The 25616-nt window shown below is 32.2% G+C and overlaps 1 protein-coding gene across 1 annotated transcript in view; it reads right to left on the bottom strand.

The window, feature by feature from the left end:
- LOC142236510 (protein FAM135A) overlaps positions 1-25616 on the bottom strand; it is a 125582-nt gene that overhangs the window by 34412 nt on the left and 65554 nt on the right. Inside the window, exon 3 of the mRNA XM_075307719.1 lies at positions 18995-19244. Coding sequence (XP_075163834.1) covers positions 18995-19244 — 250 coding nt within the window. The remainder of the gene's footprint in view (positions 1-18994; positions 19245-25616) is intronic.

The following is a 25616-nucleotide window of genomic DNA, read 5'->3' as shown; positions in this document are numbered from 1 at the left end:
ACTTGTGTGAAACCGCTTGTATGTTGTTTCGGAAAACTTTTTTATGACAAGGCCAAAAATTTGATATGCTTAAGTCTAAATATTATTTAATTTGAATATTAGAATGAGTATTCGGAGTAAAGAGAATAGACATTTGAAAAAAAAAAACAGCATGTGCTTTCGCCTTGAGAGCAGCATTTTATGTATGTGTGGACATGTGTTTTGTTTATCATTTTGGCGTTATGGGCACAATTTTTTTCTTGGTTCGTTAAAAGAAATAGGAACGTACGAGGAGTAAGTCAAAATATTCAGACAAAGGAAATTAAAAAGAAACGGTGAAAAATATACAAAAATTACAAAGGGATCTTCATAAAAATAACGAAAGGGCACTATACTCTTTTTAGTGTTGGGACAGTAAAATGAAAAAAGGAAGGAACAGTGAAAAATTAAACTGTAAAATGTATAAAAACAAAGTTTAGTTCCACTTTATTAATAAGTAGTCCAAGAGGACTTGACGGACATTAAGTTCGAGTTTTGCAGCTACAACAATTGAAAAAGTTTATTTTCTTTAAAATAAATTATTAAAGAAAAGTAAAATGCAAAACAGGGCCATTTTAGAGCAATAATGCCAACTTAATACCGGCCTTAAAGGTAAACATGAAATTAAGTACAAAACACGATAAGTTTTAAATGCATTTAAAAAGGTGCTAAATGCTAGTAAAAAACTGTACAGGCCTAAATAAATGTATGTGTATATTATAAAATTATTTATGTATGTTTATACTCGACTCCACGTTCTTGTTTTGTTAGAGTTTTTGGATTCCTTCCAAAATTTCAAACTTTTATACCAAAAACAGTTTTTTATTACAAAATTGTTATTTTTCCAATAAAAAAAAATAATATTTTATCCAAAAGCTCAGTCCATTTCGTTTATATCAAGCACTGTTTCTGACTGTAAATCTTTAATAACCCACATTTCGAAGTTTCATTATAAAAATTTAATATAGTATAAATATAAATGTGTAAATTACAAAAAAAAATGGTGTACGGTCGGAGCAGGGATTGAACCCACGACCCTTTGCATGAAAGGCGGACATGCTAACCATTGCTCCACGTGGCAAATAAATGTATGTTTCTGTTAAATAATGTTTTGTTTGCATCGGCTCGTGGGCGCTGCAGACTATGCTACATAAATATAACTTATAACGATAATTGTCTATTGATGGCCATAACAGCTACGTAGCCCAGTGGATAGTGTGATGGCTTACAAACTGTATGGTCCTCGGTTCGATTCTCCGTGCAGGCGAATGGTAAAATTTAAAAAAAAATATAAAATTGAATAATTTCTTCAACATTATTTGTATTACAGAAAAAGGTGCCAAGAACTAAAAATTTCGTGGAAATGAAAATTATGTGAGGGAATGAGCACAATCTTCTTTGGGGAGAATTCTTCCAAGCATATAATATTTTTGGGCTCAAAATGCTTCCAAACATACAATATGTTCACATAAAACACACATATTAATGTTTCGGCAGTATCCAATAATATATATGCTTCCTGCAAAATATGTTTGGAACATATGTTAGAGAAGCGATTTTTTTTGAGGGTGTACACACGTGTCATGCATGAGCGTTCGTGAATAAAAATTTTGCTTCGTGAATGTACTCACGCGCACACCTCTAGTGGTGGGGAGAGAGGCTGTGCGAAAAGAGTTAGTGAGATATGTTTTAAAGGCGTTGAGCGGCTAACTGAATGTGTGTTGGGGGCAATATATAAATGTTTGTCCCAAATACATACATTTAAATATCACTCGATCTGGACAGAACTTGATAACATAGACTTCTACAAAACCTATAGACTCAAAATTTAAGTCGGCTAATGCACTAGGGTGGAACACAATTTTAATAAAAAATATGGGAAACATTTAAATCTTAAGCAATTTTAAGGAAACTTCGCAAAAGTTTATTAATGATTTATCGCTCGATATATATGTATTAGAAGTTTAGGAAATTTAGAGTCATTCTTACAACTTTTCGACTAATCAGTGGCGATTTAACAAGGAAAATGTTTGTATATTGACCATTTTTGTCGAAATCAGAAAAACATATATATGGGAGCTATATCTAAATCTGAACCGATTTCAACCAAATTTGGTACGCATAGCTACAATGCTAATTCTACTCCCTGTGCAAAATTTCAACTAAATGGGAGCAAAAAATTGGCCTCTGTGGTCATATGAGTCTAAATCGGGCGAAAGCTAAATATGGGAGCTATATCTAAATCTGAACCGAGTTAGCTGATAGTTTGCAAGTTTTTCGAGTCTCATCAAATATTCGGATGTACTGAATTTGAAGAACATCGGTTGATAAACACGCCAATTATGACCAGATCGTGAATAAATATATATGGCAGCTATATCTAAATCTGAACCGATTTTTTCCAAAATCACTAGCGATTGTCTTTGTTCAAAAAAACGACCCTATGCCAAATTTAAGGACAATCGGACTTAAACTGCGACCTGTACTTTGCGCACCAAAATGCATGAACAGACAGACAGACGGACATCACTAAATCGACTTAGAATTTAATTCTAAGACGATCGGTATACTAAACGATGGGTCTCAGACTTTTCCTTCTTGGCGTTACATAGAAATGCACAAACTTATTATACCCTGTACGACAGTAGTGGTGAAGGGTATAACAACAAATACAAATTAGACTAATTTTTTATAAGTCATTAAAATTCATGGTTTAAGAGACTACACGGTTCACTTAAGATGTAACATTTTTTGCATACCTTCAGACGCGCCAAATTTTCGCTGTCATTATCGTATAAAAAATATTGAAAACTACAGAGTTTTTGAGTTTTCAGTTGTAGAGTTTTGAAGTGTTAACAAGTTCACGTTGGTATATCTGTCAACTTTTCTATAGAAATAACATTTTTGACAAAATTTTCTGTAGAAATAAAATTTTGACAAAATTGTCTATAGAAATAAAATTTTGACAAAATTTTCTATAGAAATAAAATTTTGACAAAATTTTCTATAGAAATAAAATTTTCTGTAGAAATAAAATTTTTCTATAGAAATAAAATTTTGACAAAATTTTCCATACAAATAAAATTTTGACAAAATTTTCCATAGAAATAAAATTTTGACAAAATTTTCCAAAGAAATAAAATTTTGACAAAATTTTCCAAAGAAATAAAATTTTGACAAAATTTTCCAAAGAAATAAAATTTTGACAAAATTTTTCTATAGAAATAACATTTTGTCAACATTTTCTGTTGGAATAAAATGTTGACAAAATTTTCGATGGAAATAAAGTTTTAACAAAATTTTCTACAGAAATAAAATTTTGAAAAAATTTTCTGTAGAAATAAAATTTTGACAAAAATTTCTATAGAAATAAAATTTGGCAAAAAATTCTATAGAAATAAAATTTTGACAAAATTTTCTATAGAAATAAAATTTTGACAAAATTTTCTATAAAAATAACATTTTGACAAAATTTTCTATAGAAATACAATTTTGAAAAAAATTTCTATAGAAATAAAATTTTGACAAAATTTTCTGTAGAAATAAAATTTTGACAAAATTTTCTGTAGAAATAAAATTTTGACAAAATTTTTTATAGAAATAAAATTTTGACAAAATTTTCCACAGAAATAAAATTTTGACAAAATTTTCTATAGAGATAAAATTTTGACAAAATTTTCTGTAGAAATAAAATTTTGACAAAATTTTCTGTAAAAAAAAACATTTTGACAAAGTTTTCTGTAGAAATAAAATTTTTCTATCGAAATAAAATTTTGACAAAATTTTCTATGGAAATAAAATGTTGACAAAATTTTCCAAAGAAATAAAATTTTGACAAAATTTTCTATAGAAATAAAGTTTTGACAAAATTTTCTATGGAAATAAAATGATGACAAAATTTTCTATGGAAATAAAATGATGACAACATTTTTTATAGAAATAAAATTTTGACAAAATTTTTTATAGAAATAAAATTTTGAAAAAAAATTCTATAAAAATAAAATTTTGAAAAAATTTTTGTAGGAAAAAAAATTTTGAAAAAAATTTCTATAGAAATAAGATTTTGTCAAAATTTTTTATAGGAATAAAATTTTGACAAAATTTTCTATGGAAAGAAAACTTTTAGCAAAATTTTCTATAAAAATAAAATTTTGACAAAATTTTCTATGGAAATAAAATGATGACAAAATTTTCTAAAGAAATAAAATTTCGACAACATTTTCTGTAGAAATAAAATTTTTCTATACAAATAAAATTTTGACAAAATTTTCCATAGAAATAAAATTTTCACAAAATTTTCCAAAGAAATAAACTTTTCACAAAATGTTTCTATAGAAATAAAATTTTGAAAAAAATTTTGTCAAAATTTTCTGTTGGAATAAAAAGTTGACCAAATTTTCGATGGAAATAAAGTTTTAACAAAATTTTCTACAGAAATAAAATTTTGAAAAAATTTTCTGTAGAAATAAAATTTTGACAAAAATTTCTATAGAAATAAAATTTGGCAAAAATTTCTATAGAAATAAAATTTTGACAAAATTTTCTATAGAAATCAAATTTTGACAAAATTTTCTATAGAAATAAAATTTTGACAAAATTTTCTATAGAAATAAAATTTTGACAAAATTTTCTATAGAAATAAAATTTTGACAAAATTTTCTATAGAAATAAAATTTTGACAAAATTTTCTATAGAAATAAAATTTTTCTATAGAAATAAAATTTTGACAAAATTTTCTATGGAAATAAAATGTTGACAAAAATTTCCAAAGAAATAAAATTTTGAAAAAAATTTCTATAGAAATAAAATTTTGTCAAAATTTTCTATTGGAATAAAATGTTGACAAAATTTTCGATGGAAATAATGTTTTAACAACATTTTCTACAGAAATAAAATTTTGACAAAATTTTTTATAGAAATAAAATTTTGACAAAAATTTCTATAGAAATAAAATTTTGACAAAATTTTCTATAGAAATAAAATTTTGACAAAATTTTTTATAGAAATAAAATTTTGACAAAATTTGATATAGAAATAAAGTTTTGAAAATTTTTTTTACAGAAATAAAATTTTGACAAAATTTTCTACAGAAATGAAATTTTGATAAAATTTTCTATAGAAATACAATTTTGACAAAATTTTCTATAGAAATACAATTTTGAAAAAAAATTCTATAGAAATAAAATTTTGAAAAAAATTTCTATAGAAATAAAATTTTGACAAAATTTTCTGTAGAAATAAAATTTTGACAAAATTGTCTATAGAAATAAAATTTTGAAAAAAATTGTCTATAGAAATAAAATTTTGACAAAATTGTCTATAGAAATAAAATTTTGACAAAATTTTTTATAGAAATAAAATTTTGACAAAATTTTCAATAGAAATAAAATTTTGACAAAATTTTCTATAGAAATAAAATTTTGACAAAATTTTTTATTGAAATAAAATTTTGACAAAATTTTCTGTAGAAATAAAATTTTGACAAAATATGATATAGAAATAAAGTTTTGACAAAATTTTTTTACAGAAATAAAATTTTGACAAAATTTTCTACAGAAATGAAATTTTGATAAAATTTTCTATAGAAATACAATTTTGACAAAATTTTCTATAGAAATACAATTTTGAAAAAAATTCTATAGAAATAAAATTTTGACAAAAATTTCTATAGAAATAAAATTTTGACAAAATTTTCTGTAGAAATAAAATTTTGACAAAATTGTCTATAGAAATAAAATTTTGACAAAATTGTCTATAGGAATAAAATTTTGACAAAATTGTCTATAGAAATAAAATGTTGACAAAATTTTTTATAGAAATAAAATTTTGACGAAATTTTCAATAAAAATAAAATTTTGACAAAATTTTCTATAGAAATAAAATTTTGACAAAATTTTCTGTAGAAATAAAATTTTGACAAAATTTTCTATAGGAATAGAATTTTGACAAAATTTTTTACAGAAATAAAATTTTGACAAAATTTTCTACAGAAATGAAATTTTGACAAAATTTTCTATGGAAATAAAATTTTTAGCAAAATTTTCAATAGAAATAAATTTTTGACAAAATTTTCTATAGAAAAAAAATTTTGACAAAATATTCTATAGAAATAAAATTTTGATAAAATTTTCTATAAAAAAAGACAAAATTTCTCTATGCTATGATATTTGCTTCATTGGTATCTCATTAAATTTCTTACCTGCCAATAAAAGCATTTGTGTCATAGTTTATTTTAAAAAATTGTTAGTGATTAACTTAAAATGCTTAGTTATGGTATTAAATTAGTCTTGCACGTATCTTCCATGGATTTCTATGAAAAAAAAAAATTATTTGGCTTGAAGGCAATTTATGTGAATTAAGAGTATCCCAATAATAATAAATAATTTTAAAGATTACCTAGAAAAATAATTTGTTGTTATTATTTATACTTTTGATTTAAGTTGACACAGTAAATAGCCTGAATCCAAGTAAAAGAAACTGATAGACTAACAATGATCATAACTTGTGATTAAAGTGAACATTATTTTTTTTTGTAAAATATTAATACGGAGAGATATAATTTTATATCTTATAAGTAATAAATTTGAAACTTGTATGTGATAGTTGACTAAAATTTCTAAAGCTAAGAAAATGCCGTACTACTACACTGCACCAAAAATGAAGTCTTTGTTTCTTAGGTCGAATGTGGGACAGTAGCATTACCGTGGAGAATTTCTAACAAATTTTATTCGTAGTAAAATATGGGACACTAGTTTTAAAAATGTAATAAAAATGTGCTCTCTGCTTGTGATAATAGTTTCTTGCACCGAAAAAAAAAAATATTGTCGCAAGCATAAAGATTTCATGTCCTTTACATACGATTTCTATTTTTAAGTAGGATAGAAAATGCATTTCTCTGATACTATGATTGTCTGCTCGATCGAAAATCGATAAACTTATTATTGAATGCATTGGGTCCTTGGTGCTTAGATACAGGATTATACTACAATGCTTGAAATGCATCATCAATCTGTTGTGTAAAATTTCATTCCGTAGGAAAGAAATATTTCTCTCTGTGTAAGCAGTTCGTAGTTTGGATTCGGCTATAAAAGAAAGGTCCCTTGTCACCACTTGTCGCATCACAATGGACTGAATAATGTTTGTAAATAGAAATTAAAGTATTCTATTCATTCTCTTTTTGAGTGAGTTTTATGCTTAACAAGTCCCATAGTGCAGCGCTCTTGTTCGGCTTTTAATTGTTTCTAAGCAAACAAGCACATATTCTTGCCATGGAAGTGTAAGCATATAGTGAATAATTTTAATGAGTTAGAGGGGTTTTAGACGATGCAATTGGTTGCGTGCAATTTTTTGTATTCTCTTTTAAAGTTGCTTCTTAAAAACTTCAGCATTTATACGTTGAAATTTTTCATGCAATCGCTTGAAATTTCAAGTTTCAGAAATGTCAAAAAATTGCAAGAGGAACGGAAAACATGAAATTTTTTCTACCCCCTTTGCTTCTCTACCCCGTTTGCCTACAAACAAGAATTGCGTGCAATTATTGCATGCAATTATTGCATCGTCTAAAACCCTTCTTACAAATGATATTTCACAAATGAAAATGACTTTTATGACACGAACAGATGGGTATTAAATTTTTTGAATCTTTGAAAAGTCCTTTTAAAAGGGTGGCACAAATAATTATTACATGAAACCTTGTAACCAAGGTATTATGACTTTGTGGAATATATGTAACGAGCGCAATTAGATGACAGAGTTTACACTGAAAGAAAAATCGATAGCAAAAATAATTCCGAATGTTTTTCATTTTTTACTATCTATGTAATCAAACTAAAAAGGTTACTTAAGAAAATGTTCGGAAAGGAAATATTTTTATTTCCCATGAAATTAAATTGAAAAATATAATTTAAAAGGATATACATTTCGAAATAAAAATTTTCTTGATTGGTTTAATTTTTTTAACTCAAAAATTAAATGAAAATATTTTATTTTGATTTGTAACTTTTGTTTACTTTAAAAATTAAGAAATCAAACCGTTATACACTGAAAAAAAAACATGCGCTGTTCCAAAGATTTTGTCTTTACTTTAACAATTTTGGTATTGATTTCGAGCCAAAGAAGCGGAGAATACAAGTAAGGAAACTTTTAAGACATAATTCTCTTTTAAATTTGGGTTTTGTGTACTTGCTTCTGGGAAGCAAAGTTTGATTTTTCCTTTTTTCAGATTTTTTTCTTCATATGCTATCAAAGTCGTTTAAAAACGAGTCAACGACAACTTTATTTGCAAACTTCACCTTAACAATTTTGATATTGATTCCGAGCCAAAGATGCGGCTTCTTTAAAATAAGGGCATTTTCTTAGCGACCCATGGCTTTAAATCTAGGATCAATAAAATTAAAATTGGGATAGAGATTTCATTTATCAAATTTCATCATTCTCTTTTCGTGTTATATTCACGATTACCAAAAGTTGATAGAATTCTAGCAAAAATTGTAAATTTTTTACTCTTTGGTAGATTTTGCAAAATGTTTTTCTCCAACTAAGATATACTTATTTTTTTTTATAAAATTTACATTTAACAAATTTAAAAATTTTGAAAAAAATTTCTATAGAAATAAGACTTTGGCAAAATTTTCTATAGCAATTAAATTTTGACAAAATTTTCTATAGAAATAAGACTTTGACAAAATTTTCTATAGCAATTAAATTTTGACAAAACTTTTTATAGCAAAAATTTTGACAAAACTTTCTATAGAAATAAAATTTTGAGAAAATTTTCTATAGGAATAAAGTTTTAACAAAAATTTTTATAGAAATAAAATTTTGACAAAATTTTCTAGAGAAACAAAATTTTGGCAAAATTTTCTATAGACATAAAATTTTGACAAACATTTCTAGAGAATTTTTTTTATTTCTTCTAGGGAAATAAAATTTTGACAAAATTTTCTAGAGAAATAAAATTTTTACAAAATCTTCTATAGAAAAATAAAAATTTAACAAAATTTTCTAGAGAAATAAAATTTTGACATTTACTAGAGAAATAAAATTTTTACAAAATCTTCTATAGAAAAAAAAATTTTGATAAAAATTTTCATTCGTTTTGTTTTGTTATTGTTGGTCTTTTTTTCTTTTAATCATTGTTGTTGTTTTTTTGATGTCAGCTTAAAACCATGCATTGACTAAACTACAAGTGTAGCTTAACCAACAGAGGAAAAGAACAAAATGTCTGTAGAAATAAAATTTTGACAAAATTTTCTATAGAAATAAAATTTTGACAAAATTTTCAATAGAAATAAAATTCTGACAAAATTTTCAATAGAAATAAAATTCTGACAAAATTTTCTAAGAATATAAAATTTCGATAAAACCTTCTATGGAAATAAAATTTTGACAAAATTTTCTATAGATATAAAATCTTGACAAATTTTTCTATAGAAATAAAATTTTGGCAAAAATTTCTATAGACATAAAATTTTGACAAAAATTTCTAGAGAAATAAAATTTTTACAAAATCTTCCATAGAAAAATAAAATGTTGACAAAATTTTCAATAGAAATAAAATTTTGACAAAATTTTCAATAGAAATAAAATTTTGATAAAATTATCTATAGAAATAAAATTTTGATAACATTTTCTATAGAAATGAAATTTTGACAAAATTTTCAATAGAAATAAAATTCTGACAAAATTTTCTCAGAATATAAAATTTCGATAAAAATTTCTACGGAAATAACATTTTGACAAAATTTTCTATAGATATAAAAATCTTGACAAAAATATTTAACAAAATTTTCTGAAGATATAAATTTGACGGTGGCAAAGGAAACGAGATATGTTTGTGCGAATTTATTTCGGCATAAGCCGGCTATCATGTAAAACCTTTTTTCGAAACAAGCTATCAACTTGAAACTTGGCACAAGTAGTTGTTATTGATGTAGGTCGGATGGTATTGCAAATGGGCCATATCGGTCCACTTTTACGTATAGTCCCCATATAAACGGACCCCAAAATTTGGCTTGTCAATCCTTTAAGAGAAGCAAATTTCATCCGATCCGGCAGTGATTTTGTACATGGTGTTGGTGTATGGTCTCTAACAACCATGCAAAAATTGGTCCACATCGGTCCATAATTATATATAGCCCCCATATAAACCGATCCCCAGATTTGCCTTGCGGATCCTCTAAGAGAAGCAAATTTCATCCGATCCGGTTGAAATTAAGTATATGGTGTCAGAATATGATCTCTAACAACCATGCAAAAATTGGTCCATATCGGTCTATAATTAAACCGATCCCCAGATTTGACCTCCGGTGCCTTTTGGAGAAGCAAAATTCATCCGATCTGGTTGAAATTTGGTACGTGGTGGTATAATATGATATTGAACAACCATGCCAAAAGTGGTCCATATCAGTCCATAATCATATATAGCCCCCATATAAACCGATCGCGAGATTTGGGTTTGGAGCCTCTTGGAGGAGCAAATTTCATCCGAGTCAGCTGAAATTTGGTACATTGTGCTAGTATATGGCCGTTAACAACCCTGCCTAACTAGGTCCATATCGGTCTATAGTTATATATAGCCCTCAGATAAATCGATCCCCAATCACTCAAAAATTGGTCCATATCAAGTTCATAATTGTATATAGCCCACATATAAGCGACCCCCATCTACGTACCGTGCAAAAGTCCATGTCGATTCGTAATTATTTGTAGGCTTACCTATACATAAGTTTTTTGTCTAATATATACCACGTATGGACTAACTCACAATTTAGAAAACGATGTTAAGACCAATTTTTGCATGGATGTTTGAGGCCATATATTAACACCGCGTACCAAATTTCAACTGAATCAGATGAATTTTGGTCTTCCAAGAGGCTCCGGAAGTCAAATCTGGTGATCAGTTTATATGGGGGCTATATATAGTTAAGGACCGATGTGGACCTATTTTTGCATGGTTGATAGAGACCATATACTAACACCATGTACCAAATTTCAGCCGGATCGGATGAAATTTGCTTCTCTTAGAGGCTCCGCTAGCCAAATCGGGGGATCGGTTTATATGGGGGCTATAAGTAATTATAGACCGAAGTGGATTAATTTTTGCATGGTTGTTAGAGACCATATACTAACACCATATACCAAATTTCAGCCGGATCGGATGAAATTTGCATCTCTTAGAGGCTCCGCAAGCCAAATCGGGGGATCGGTTTATATGGGGGTTATATATATTTATTGACCGATGTGCACCAATTTTTGCATGGTTGTTAGAGCCAATATACTAACACCATGTACCAAATTTCAACCGGATCGGATGAAATTTGCTTCTCTTAGAGCAATCGCAAACCAAATTTGGGGGTCCGTTTATATGAGGGCTATACGTAAAAGTGGAGCGATATGGCCCATTTGCAATACCATTTGACCTACATCAATGACAACTACTTGTGCCAAGTTTCAAGTGGATAGCTTGTTTCGTTCGGAAGTTAGCGTGATTTTAACAGACGGCGGACAGACATGCTCAGATCGACTCAGAATTTCACCACGACCCAGAATATATATACTTTATTGGGGTCTTAGAGCAATAACAGTTTAGCTAAGTTTCCGGACTCTGCCCCAGGGAAATCAACAGTAATTGATTGGTATGCAAAATTCACGCGTGGTGAAATGAGCACCGAGGACGGTGAACGCAGTTGACGCCCGCGAAGAGGTGGTTACCGACGAAAACATCAAAAAATCCACAAAATGATTTTGAATGACCGTAAAATGAAGTTGATCGAGATAGCAGAGGCCTTAAAGATATCAAAGGAACGTGTTGGTCATATCATTCATCAATATTTGGATATGCGGAAGCTCTGTGCAAAATGGGTGCCGCGCGAGCTCACATTTGACCAAAAACAACAACGTGTGATGATTCTGAGCGGTGTTTGCAGCTGTTAACTCGTAATACACCCGAGTTTTTCCGTCGATATGTGACAATGGTTGAAACATGGCTCCATCACTACACTCCTGAGTCCAATCGACAATCGGCTGAGAGGACAGCGAAATACTCACAAGTCCGCTGGCAAAGTAATGACCTCTGTTTTTTGGGATGCGCATGGAAGGGAAAAACCATCAACAGTGACTATTATATGGCATTATTGGAGCGTTTGAAAGTCGAAATCGCGGCAAAACGGCCCCATATGAAGAAGAAACAAGTATATACGGCCGCAAGTTCGGCCAGGCCGAATCTTATGTACCCACCACCATGGATTGCGTAGAAACTTCTACGAAAGACTATCATCCACAATCGAATTACTTGGGTTGTGGTATCTTAAAACTTCTTAACATCGTTTTCTAAATTGTGATTTAGTCCATACATGGTATATATTAGACAAAAAAGTTATGTATAGTTAAGTCTACAAATAATTACGAATCGATATGGACTTTTTGTACGTAGAGAGCCAGAATTGAAATATGGGGGTCGCTTATATGGGGGCTATATACAATTATGAACTTGATATGGACCAATTTTTGTGTGATTGGGGATCGATTTATCTGAGGGCCATATATAACTATAGACCGATATGGACCTAGTTAGACATGGTTGTTAACGACCATATACTATCACAATGTACCAAATTTCAACTCACTCGGGTGAAATTTGCTCCTCCAAGAGGTTCCAAAACCAAATCTCGGGATCGGTTTATATGGGGCTATGTACGATTATGGACTGATATGGACCACTTTTGGCATGGTTGTTAAATATCATATACTACCACCACGTACCAAATTTCAAGCAGATCGGATGAATTTTGCTTCTCCAAAAGACACCGGAGGTCAAATCTGGGGATCGGTTTATATGGGAGCTATATATAATTATGGACTGATAGGAACCAATTCCTGCATGGTTGGTGGATACCATATACTAACATCACGTACCAAATTCCAACCGAATAGGAAGAATTTTGCTCTTCCAAGGGGCTCTGGAGGTCAAATCTGGGGATCGGTTTATATGGGGCCTATATAATTAGGGACCGATATCGACCAATTTTTGCATGGGAGTTTGAGGCCATATATTAACACCATGTATCAAATTTCAACTGAATCAGATGAATTTTGGTCTTCCAAAAGGTTCCGGAGGTCAAATCTGGTGATCGGTTTATATGGGGGCTATATATAATTATGAACCGATGTGGACCAATTTTTGCATGGTTGTTAGAGACCATATACTAACATCACGTACCAAATTTCAGCCGGATCGGATGAAATTTGCTTCTCTTAGAGGCCTCGCAAGCCAAATCGGGGGATCGGTTTATATGGGGGCTATATATAATTATGGACCGATGTGGACCAATTTTTGGCATGGTTGTTAGAGACCATATACTGACACCATGTACCAAATTTCAGCCGGATCGGATGAAATTTGCTTCTCGAAGGGGCCTCGCAAGCCAAATCGGGGGATCGGTTTATATGGGGGCTATATATAATTATGGACCGATGTGGACCAATTTTGCATGGTTGTTAGAGACTATATACCAACACCATGTACCAAATTTCAGCCGGATCGGATGAAATTTGCTTCTCTGAGAGGCCTCGCAAGCCAAATTTTGGGGTCCGTTTATATAGGGGCTATACGTAAAAGTGGACCGATATGGCCCATTTGCAATACCATCCGACCTACATCAATAAAAACTACTTGTGCCAAGTTTCAAGTTGATAGCTTGTTTCGTTCGGAAGTTAGCGTGATTTCAACAGACGGACGGACGGACGGACGGACGGACGGACATGCTCAGATCGACTCAGAATTTCACCACGACCCAGAATATATATACTTTATGGGGTCTTAGAGCAATATTTCGATGTGTTACAAACGGAATGACAAAGTTAATATACCCCCCATCCTATGGTGGTGGGTATAAAAAGTGTTGTTCCACCAAGACAACGCGCCGTGCCACAAGTCATTGAGAACGATGGCAAAAATTCATGAATTGGGCTTCGAATTGCTTCCCCACCCACCGTATTCTCCAGATCTGGCCCACTGCGACTTTTTCTTGTTCTCAGACCTCAAAAGGATGCTCGCAGGGAAAAATTTGGCTGCAATGAAGAGGTGATCGCCGAAACTGAGGCCTATTTTGAAGCAAAACCGAAGGAGTACTACCAAAATGGTATCAAAAAATTGGAAGGTCGTTATAATCGTTGTATCGCTCTTGAAGGGAACTATGTTGAATAATAAAAACGAATTTTGATAAAAAAAATGTGTTTTTCTTTGTTAGACCGGGGACTTATCAACCAACCTGTTATTTCGATGTATTACAAACGGAATGACAAAGTTAATATACACCCATCCTAACATATGGTGGAGGGTATAAAAAAATGTGTTTCTTTATTTTAAGCAAAATTGCAATTACTTCAAAGACATACGACTTTAACGGAGGTATGCAAATTTCCAAAACTTGTGTCCTAAATTTAATACAAAAAATTTTAACGAAATATTATAAACTTTATTTTAATTAAAATTTCATTATATTTTCTCATAAACAATAATCCATCCTAATGTCGTCTTCTGTCTGCATAGGTATAAAATACCATTTGCTACTGTGAATGCTTCTAAAATACTCGTACGATGACATTTTTCATGCATTTGCCCACAAACTCCATGCTACAGCATAATAGCAAATGTCATTACTTTCTGTTTCAGCATTGCCATCATGGAAATTGTCTGTAAGGATTTAAAAATCCTTTTGTGCTCTATGCTGCTTACAGCGGTATGCTCTCAGTGACGAGCTGTGGCATTGTTGTGGAATTCGAAACAAAAAACGAAAAATTCACACAAACTCAATGAGCATAATGGCGTTGATGATGAGAATGCATGAACATTCATGCCATGACATTAAAGTTAACATATCAAACATTTTAAAAGGCACAGCCCGAGGTGTTATGATATATATTTTCCTTTTATGCCACCTTTAGCCGCAACTGTTAGTCAGCGAAAATCATTGTGTTCTTAACAAAACAAATCTTAATGCTACAAATGGTAATGCGGTAAAAATTATTGTTATTCACAATGAAGAACAGTGGTTTTTAGGAAAAAGGAGATAGATTAGAATTATTGGGCATGTCTAAATTTAGGAATGGAACATGTAGTCATAATCTTGTCATAGCGAGGGGCCACCACTAAATATGATCTGTTGAGGTGTTTTGACCAATCGGCTTTGTAGAGGATATTATAATACTGTAGGAGCAAGCGGATCTTAATTGGTGTAATGAAAATGAAGATAACATATGATAGCGCTATCTATTGTATTTGAGAGATAATGACCAGTTGGAGATATAGCTGTTTATGACTTCAGATATGTGATGCGTGTTTGGCCGATCAAGAGGTTATAAAAACAGTAGCAACATACTGGGTAGATGTTTGGTGATCGCAAAGTGGATAAGGCCGGAAGCCACCGTGGTGCAATGCTTAGCCGCCTTGTCACCAGCATTACCTCAGTAATGCTGGTGACATTTCTGAGGGTTTCAAAGCTTCTCTAAGTGGTTTCACTAGAATGTGGAACGCCGTTCGGACTCGGCTATAAAAAGGAGGTCCCTTGTCATTGAGTTTAACATGGAATCGGGCAGCACTCAGTGATAAGAGGGAAGTTCACCACTGTGGTATCACAATGGACTGAATAGTCTAAGTGAGCCTGATACATCGGGCTGCCACATAACCTAACCTAACCTAGCCGCCTTGCATAAAAATGATCATTGGTTCAATCCCAGTTTGGACCAAACACACCAATGTCCTTTTCAGCGATGAATTATCCCTTCTCTGTAATGCTGGTGACATTTTTGAGAGTTTCAATGCTTCTGTAAGTGAAGCACTAGTCGAACTCGGCTATAGAAAGGAATTTCTTAGTCATGCTAAACATGGAATCGTGCAGCATTCGGTGATAAGAGAGAAGTTCACAACTGCGGTATCACAATCGACTGATTAGTCTAAGTGAACCTAACCTAAGGTAAGGCCGGATTTCAGTTGGTTCTGTGTAAATCTTAGTATCAACTAAAGTTAACCAAACAACCGGAAAGGATCGCCCATCAGCGTTGCTTGAGGTGTGAAGTAAAATCTTCAGCGGAGAAACCCACACCCCCGCCCAATAAGTACCATCATCGTGGGTCAAACTTCTTCCTAGCCATCGAAGTAAAATCGGAGGACAAACTTCTTCCTCGCCATTGAAGTAAAATCGTCGGACAAACTCCTTCCTCCCCCTAGCTTTCGAAGTACAATTTTCGTCAGACGAACTTGGGACCTCCCCCGTCAGCGTAGTACAATCTTTGTCTAACATCTTATCCCGCCAGCGGAGTACAAGCTTCGTCGGACAAACTCCTTTCTCCTCCTCACACACGTAGTACAATCTTCGTCGGACAAACTCCTGCCCCCTTCGCCAGCGAAGTACAATCTTCTTCAGACAAACTTGACGAGGGAGGTCAGTGTAGTATAATCTATGTCAAACACCTTATTCCGCCAGCGAAGTCTAATCTTCGATTACAAACTCCTTCCATCCTCTCGTCTACGAAGTAAAATCTTCCTTAGACAAACTTGCGCCCTGCCTCGTCGGCGTAGTATAATCTTCGGTCAAATTCCTTTCTCCTCCTCGCATGCGAAGTACAATCTTTTTCGTACATACTCCTTCCTCTCCCTTGACTTCGAAGTACAATCTTCATTGGACAAACTCATCGCCGCCTTTGATAGCGAAGTACAATCTTCGTCGGACAATCTCCTTAACCCTCTAGCCATCGAAGTACAATCTTCGTAGGACAAACCTCCCCCTCCCTCGTCAGCGAAGTACAATCTTCGTCGGAGAAACTCCTTTCTCCATCTTGCCTTCAAAGTACAGTTTTTGTTGGACAAATCTTCATTGGACAAATTCGTTCCTCTCCTTCGCCTTCGAAGAACAATCTTCGTAGACCAAACTCCTTCCCTTTCCATCGTCAGCGAAGTAGAATGTTTGCCTAACGAACTTCTTTCCTCTTTCGCCTGCGAAGTACAATCTTCGTCCGACAAACTCCTACGCCCCTCGTCTGTGAAGTACAATCTTCGTCAGAGAAACTCCTTCCTGGTAAAACTCCTTGAAGTAAAATCCTTACTACCCCTAGCCTTCGAAGTACAATCCTCGTCGCACAATCTTCGCCAGACAAACTTGCGTACTCCCTCTTTAGTGTAGTATAATATTCGTCAAACCCCTTATCCCTTCAGCGAAGTACAATCTTCGTCGGATAAACTCTTTGCTCCCCCTCGCCTTCGAAGTACACTTTTCATTGGACAAACTTGCGCCCTCCCTCTTCAGCACAATCTTCGCCAGACAAACTTGCGTACTCCCTCCTTAGTGTAGTATAATATTCGTCAAACCCCTTATCCCGTCAGCGAAGTACAATCTTCGTCGGATAAACTCTTTGCTCCCCCTCGCCTTCGAAGTACAGTTTTCATTGGACAAACTTGTGCCCTCCTTCGTCAGCGTTGTACAATCTTCGTCAAACACCTTACGCCGCAAGCGGTGTAGAATCTTTGTCTGACAAATTCCATCTTCCTCTTCGCCAGCGATGTACAATCTTCGTCTGTCAAAGTCTTTCTCGACCTCGCCTGCAAAGTACAATTTTTGTCGGACAAACTCCTCGCCGCCTTCGACAGCAAAGTACAATCTTCGTCGGACAATCCCCTCAACCCTCTAGCCATCGAAGTATAATCTTCGTGGGACAAACTCCCTTCTCCTTCGTCAGCGAAGTACAATTTCGTTGGACACACTCCTTCCTCGACATTGAAGTAAAATCGTCGGGCAAACTCCTTCCTCCCCCAGCCGTCGAAGTACAATCCTCGTCGTAGAATTTCCTCCGCCTTCGCCTGAGAAGTACAATCGTCAGACAAATTTGCGTACTCCCTCGTCGGTGTAGTATATTTTTCGTCAATACCCATATCTCGCCAGCGGTGTAGAATTTTCGTCGGACAAAGTTATTTTTCCTCCTCGCCTTTGAAGTGAAATCCTCGTCTGACAAACTCTTCCCCCAGTCGCTAGCAAAGTACAATTTTCGTCAGTCAAACTCTTTCTCACCCTCGCCTGCAAAGTATAATTTTCGTCGGACAAACTCCTCGCCGCCTTTGCCAGCGAAGTACAATCTTCGTCGGACAATAACCTTAACCCTCTGCCCATCGAAGTACAATCTTCGTGGGACCAACATCCTTCTCCCTCGTCAGCGAAGTACAATCTTCGTCGGACAAACTCCATCCTCCTCATCGCCTTCGAAGTACAGTTTTCGATGGACAAATCTTCGTCGGACAAGCTCGTTCCTCTCCTTCGCCTTCGTAGAATAATCTTCGTAGGCAAATTAAAAAAAGATGAATTTAAACCAAAGATGCTAAGTCCTTAAAATATGTCTTGGCCTATATTTGAAGCTTTTATGTCTTTAATTCAAAGGAACAATATCTCTCTTAAGCTTATAATTTTAAATTGAAGAATACCTTCCTTTGCTCTTAGGATTTTTTTCATTCAAAAGCACGCGACCTTATTGGAGGGAGGGACGCAAAGTACGAAGTTTCGTTTGTTAAAGTCCTTATTTTATGGAATTTTGTCCTCAATATTGTGCAAATTGTATGTAATAAAATATAGATTACATATTATGTCGCACTAGGCCTCTATTTTTTGCGGTGTAATATGGTCTTTGTGAACAGGTTACTTTTCTCCAAACATCATTGTTGTGGGACCAATAATTCAAAATTCATTATCACCATTATTTCATTGTCGCCCAGACAAAGGTCAGTACTCATACAACATCATCCTCGTCATGCTTATCTTTAAACCTACTTGAACACATATGGATGAATAACAGAGTGCCCAGAACGTAAGCATATGTATGTGTGTGTGTGTTTACGCATACATGTATGCAATGTGCTTCCACCTTTAATGTTTTTACTCTTTAGCCTTTTTGGTGTTGCTAGCAGTAACCCCTTGGTCATAGTCATACTTACTTGATATATGGCTGATGTAATGCCACCAAACTGGCATGAATGCCCACACTGATGGCAGCCAAATGGAAATAATCAAACAATACCGGCAGATGATAGTGTAGGCCACGTCCTGGATGAAAATTTAACTGCAGTGTACGCGTTGAAGCCAAGGCTAAATTGGTGGCGGTGGCATTTTGTTCGGCAAACCACAGTTCCAACTGTAATGAGAATTCAGCACGTTCTATGGACTCTTTTAAATGGCGACTGTCAACTGGGAGAAGATAAAAAAGAAAAAAACAAATGTAAAAATTATAAAAATATATATTATTGATATAATGAATAATTTAAAATAAGAGAAAACTATATATATATATATATATTTTCTTGTACTTTACGAAGAAGTTATTTCTTGACGAATAATTAAGAGAATATACTTAGGTGGATTAAGGACATTATGTTTGGTATTTGTATTTTTTGTATTCTTCATTAAATTTAGAAATGTAGGTATTTTTTTAATACTTAAAAGGATCATTCAGATTCCTATTGTGCTATTTTGCCAATTGACTTAAAACTCCCAAAAAGTGTCACTTCTAATAAAAAGATCAACGATTCCTTCCAAAAAAATGGTAAAGAAGGAACATCTGCACATCACATTTTTTTTAAAAAGATCAACGATTCCTCCCAAAAAAATGATAAAGAAAGAACATCTTTACATCACATTTTTATATCCTTCACCACTACTGTGGTACAGGGTATAATAAGTTTGTGCATTTGTATGTAACGCCAAGAAGGAAAAGTCTGAGACCCATCGTTTAGTATACCGATCGTCTTAGAATTAAATTCTGAGTCGATTTAGCGATGTCCGTCTGTCTGTCTGTCCGTCTGTCTGTCTGTTGATGTATTTTTGTGTGCAAAGTACAGCTCGCAGTTTTAGTCCGATTGTCCTAAAATTTGGTATAGGGTCCTGTTTCGGGTCAAAGACGATCCCTATTGATTTTGGAAAAAATCGGTTCAGATTTAGATATAGCTGCCATATATATTTTTCACCGATCTGGTCATAATTGGCGTGTATATCAACCGATCTTCCTCACATTCCGTACATCCGAATATTTTATGAGTCTCGAAAAACTTGCAAAATATCAGCCAAATCGGTTCAGATTTAGATATAGCTCCCATATATAGCTTTCGCCCGATTTACACTCATATGACCGTAGAGGCCAATTTTTAACTCCGATTTAGTTGAATTTTTACACAGGGAGTAGAATTAGCATTGTAGCTATGCGTGCCAAATTTGGTTGAAATCGGTTCAGATTTAGATATAGCTCCCATATATATGTTTTTCTGATTTCGACAAAAATGGTCAAAACACCAACATTTTCCTTGTAAAATCGCCACTGCTTAGTCGAAAAGTTGTAAAAATGACTCTAATTTTCCTAAACTTCTAATGCATACACCCTCAAAAAAAATCGCTTCTTTAACATATGTTCCAAACCTATTTTGCAGGAAGCACATATATTATTGCATACTGCCGAAACATTAATATGTTTGTTTTATGTGAACATATTATATGTTTGGAAGCATTTTGAGCCAAAAATATTATATGCCTGGAAGAATTTTTCCCAAACACGATTGTGCTCATTCCCTAACATACTCGTAATTTTCACTTCCACGAAATTTTTTAGTTATTGGCACCTTTCTCTGTAATACAAATAATGTTGAAGAAATTATTCACTTTTATAAATTTTTTAAATTTTACCTTTCGCCTGCACGTAGAATCGAACCGAGGACCATACAGTTTGTAAGCCAACACACTATCCACTGGGCTACGTAGCTGTTATAGTCACCAGTAGATAATTATCGTTTTAAGTTACATTTATATAGCATAGTTTGCAGCGCCCACGAGCCTATGCAAACATAACATTATTTAACAGAAACATACATTTGTTTGCCACGTGGAGCAGTGGTTAGCATGTCTGCCTTGCATGCAAAGGGTCGTGGGTTCAATCCCTGCTCCGACCGAACTTTTTTTTTTTTTTTTTTTTTAATTTACACATTTATATTTATACTATATTAATTTTTTTAAATGAAACTTCGAAATGTGCGTTATTAAAGATTTATAGTCAGTAACGGTGCTTGATATAAACGAAATTGACTGATTTTTGGATAAAATATTATTTTTTATTGCAAAAATAGCAATCTTGTAATAAAAAACTGTTTTTGTACAAAACTTTAAAATTTGGAAGGAATTCAAAAACTAACAAAAGAAGAACGTGGAGTCGAGTATAAACATACATACATAATTTTATAATATTAACATAAATTTATTTAGGAGTGAACAGTTTTTTACTAGCATTTAACATCATCGCTCTAAAATTCCTTTTATTTTTCTTTAATAATTCATTTAAAGGAAAATAAACTTTTTAAATTGTTTTAGCTGTAAAACTCGAACTTAATGCCCGCTTTTATATTTGTCAACTCCTCGTGGACTACTTTTTAATAAAGAGGAACTAAAGTTTGTTTTTTACATTTTACTATGTAATTTTTCACTATTTCCTCCTTATTTCATTTTACTGTCCCAACTCTAAAAAGAGTATAGTGCCCTTTCGTTATTTTTATGAAGACCCCTGATTTCTTTTAACGAACCAAGAAAAAAATTGTGCCCATAATGCCAAAATGATAAACAAAACACATGTCCACACATACATAAAATGCTGCTCTCAAGGCGAAAACATATGTTGTTTGTTTTTCAAATGTCTATTCTCTTGGTTCAGAATGTATATTCTCTTTATTCAAATTAAATAATATTTAGACTTAAACATATCAAATTTTTGGCCTTATCATAAAACAGTTTTCCGAAACAACATACAAGCGGTTTCACAGAAATTGTTTTCTTTTGACTCTTTTGCTGTGTTATATTGATATCTTTCGTCAACTCTCCCGGTTTCCATCTCTATTTCTCTTTATACTCTCTCTGTCGCTTTGAATAAAATATCACAACATATGTATGTTTAGTCGAAATTTGTAAATTTATATATGTTTGCATTCACACATATGATTTTTATGAAACATTCATGCCCAAACATAATATATTCTAACATATTAACATAGTTGTCCCAAACATTTAGTGTTAGTTTAGGAACATTACATGTTCGCACTTAAATATATTGTGGTTTAAAATCGTGCCCGAAACACATTTTGTTTATATCGGAACATATGAAAAACATATTTTTCTAACAGTGTATATATCGAGCGATAAATCATAAATAAACTTTTGCGAAGTTTTCTTAAAATTGCTTCAGATTTAAATGTTTCCCATATTTTTTTACTAACATTGTGTTCCACCCTAGTGCATTAGCCGACTTAAATTTTGAGTCTATAGGGTATAATATAGTCGGCCCCGCCCGACTTTAGACTTTCCTTACTTGTTTTAAAAATATTTGTTTATTATTTTTTTTTTTTTTTTGAAAAAAATTTTTTTTGGTTGTATATTAAAACATACAGTGCGCATTAAACTCCGTATTTACTAACAAATAAACAATTTGATTTTAGTAGAGAATAGAGATATTTTACACTACAAAGTTTTGTTTCACCAACACTACTTTCATCTCTGATGCATATTATTTAACTTCCAATGTGTAGTTTTTTAAATTTTTGATCAAATTTTGATTTTCAATTTTGACTGCAGATTACTCAGAAGTACTAAAAATTTTCCGGAAATACATATTTTTTCGGTCAACATTTAGAGACGTAAGAATTTTTTTCTGGTTGTATCTTAAAAGATACAGTGCGCATTTAAGGGTTATGCATAAGCGTAGGAAGGCCTCTGGGGAGGGGGCTTAGACCCCCCCAGAAAAATTTTAGCCCCCCCCAGAATTTGAAACTCTATTTATGATTTTCCATTTTTCAATAAATGTCAATAGTTTTTTTTTTTTAATTTTTATAAAAATTAAACAAGTATATACAATCGCACAAAGTTCCGCTAAAGACTTTCATGAACAATCGAATTACTTGGGTTGTGGTAGCAGTTGCCGATGGCAATGTTTCAAGTCAGATATTTATGAAATAAAGCTGTGGTTGAACTTATGATTGATTTAGTTTAGTCAATTTAATTAAACAAAGAGTAATTGATATTAAAACTATTTTTTCATAAATTAATATCTTAATAATGCTGCGAAAAAGCGTCGCCAAAAAAGTAGTGAAAATGTTCTTTTTGGTCTAGAAGTGGTGCAAAATTGGCGGAGAAGCAATGAATGTAATATGAGCTTGTCATGGGACAAATGCCCACCGTTTCAACAGCCGTTGTAATAAATTTGCATCACTTCTTAATGTGAGATCCGAGTTCAGTGTTTTGAATGTGAATTAAAAAATTTTGTGATATTTTCCTAAATAAATAATTTTTATATTGTTTTTATGATTTTAATGCATTCTGACGCTTGTTTGAAACGTTTTTCCTCGAACAATTTCCAAAATTATCGATTTTTCTATAATGGATTTAGCAGTTTTGTGGCAAAATTTGAATAATTTGTACCAATTTATTTATTCTTACTCTTTTTTTAAACTATTTGAAAAAAAAGAAAACAAAAAATTACACATTAAAATATGAAAAAAATCAAGTAAAAAAACTTCCTGTGTAGTTAAAATAATTGAGGACATTTTTGGAAGTACTTTAGAACAACTCACAATTTTTTTGCTGGGAAAAGTGTGGAACTACTTTTAGTTGCTTTATTATAAATTAATTGACGAGTTATTTTGACGTCTAATTTTTTATTAAATTTTATGAAATAAAACATTAATTGAACCTATAAGTTCAGTCCATAAATTTTTAGCTAGGGGGGCTATAGCCACCCCTAGGAAAATTGTCTAGCTACGCTAATGGGGTTATGTTTAGAAATTTGTATATTTGTTAATACTTAAAATGGTCATCCATTCAACCCATTGTGGTATAATACTAATTCACTTAAAATTATCAAAAAGTATCACTCATAGCCGAGTCCGAACGGCGTTCCACATTGCAGTGAAAGCACTTAGAGAAGTTTTGAAAACCCTCAGAAATGTCACCAGCATTACTGAGGTGGGATAATCCACCGCTGAAAAACTTTTTGGTGTTCGGTCGAAGCAGGAATCGAACCCACGACCTTGTGTATGCAAGGCGGGCATGCTAACCATTGCACCACGGTGGCTCCTCATCATATCACTCATAACAAAAGGTGGAATATTCATTGTGAAAAATTTTCACTTTTTCCTAAACTTTGCATAAATTATTCTATTATTGAAATAATTGCATATTTTTAGGCGCCACCATTTGAATTTTGGGATATGCTTTTTAGGTCATGGAAAACATATCCAGAAGAACATAAATCGGGAAATTGGTCGATATGTGGACCTCATGGATATACAGGATGGCTGATATGTAATGAAGCCATCCTGTATGCCCAGGTAAGGCGCTATATTTTTGAAATTTTATTATTCAAAAGCACAAAATATCGGAAATGGCATACAATTTTAGAATCAGTTTAGTTTTGTTCAAATTGGCTACCTTTAGCACATATTAAGGCTTTCAAAAGAGCGACAAAGCCATCATACGCTGCACAAAAGTGGCTCTGCGGTATTTTGGCTCATTCGCGGCGAAGCGACGTGTTGAGATGATCGCTATATTTTTTTTATTTTTTTTAACGTTATTTTAACCCTTTCACCACCGACATAAAACTAATTTTAAAAACTTGAAGTTTTCTTCTGTTCTTTGTTGCACTAACAGAATGTAGAAGAAAAATTGTAATTTTGAGGACCTACCTCAATTTTTTTTTGAAAACTTGTTTGTTTTGAAAACTTGAGTTTGTTTTGAAAACTTAATTCTTGAATTATGACCGAATGACATTACGAAAATAAGCGCTATTTGGTCTATAATATCTTCGGAAGAGTGAGAAAAATAAAACAAAAAATCGAAAAATGTCAGCTTTAGATTTTGTATGAATGTCCGTTTACTAAAGACATACAGTAGCAAAATGGTCTCAAAATTTCATGTTTTTCGTTTTTCGTTTATTGTTAAATAAGTTTATTAAAATGTGTTTTAGTTATCACCAAGATGAAAAATATTTATAGCTTATTAAGATTAAAGCCTCTACTTTAAAACATCAGCGAAACATAAATCGATAGTAAGTGTGGAAATAGAGTTTGGTGTCGTTTTCCTCCTCGATGTCCTCCTAAGTGATCATCGGTAGTCAAAGGGTTAAACAAAAAATGCGGTTTAGAATCAATGACCAAAATTTGGTACACTTTATTATTATTATTTCTAAATGTAAATGTTAGGGGTATAAAATCACGGTTGCCACTAGTGCCAGAAATAATCTACCAAAATTTGGAGAAAATTAAAAAAAAAATTATATTTTTCTACATTTTATTTCTATAGAAAATTTTTTAAAATTTTATTTCTATAGAAAATGTTGTCAAATTTTATTTCTTTAGAAAATTTTGTCAAAATTTTATTTCTGTAGAAAATTTTGTCAAAATTTTATTTCTGTAGAAAATTTTGTCAAAACTTTATTTCTGTAGAAAATTTTGTCAAAATTTTATTTCTATAGAAAATTTTTTTTAAATTTTATTTCTATAGAAAATTTTATCAAAATTTTATTTCTATAGAAAATTT

The sequence above is a fragment of the Haematobia irritans genome, chromosome 4, assembly GCF_050003625.1.
Source record: "Haematobia irritans isolate KBUSLIRL chromosome 4, ASM5000362v1, whole genome shotgun sequence".
In the NCBI taxonomy this organism is placed as follows: Eukaryota; Metazoa; Arthropoda; class Insecta; order Diptera; family Muscidae; genus Haematobia; species Haematobia irritans.
The sequence above is the reverse complement of the archived record's forward strand: the minus strand, read 5'-3'. Positions and strand labels throughout refer to the sequence as shown.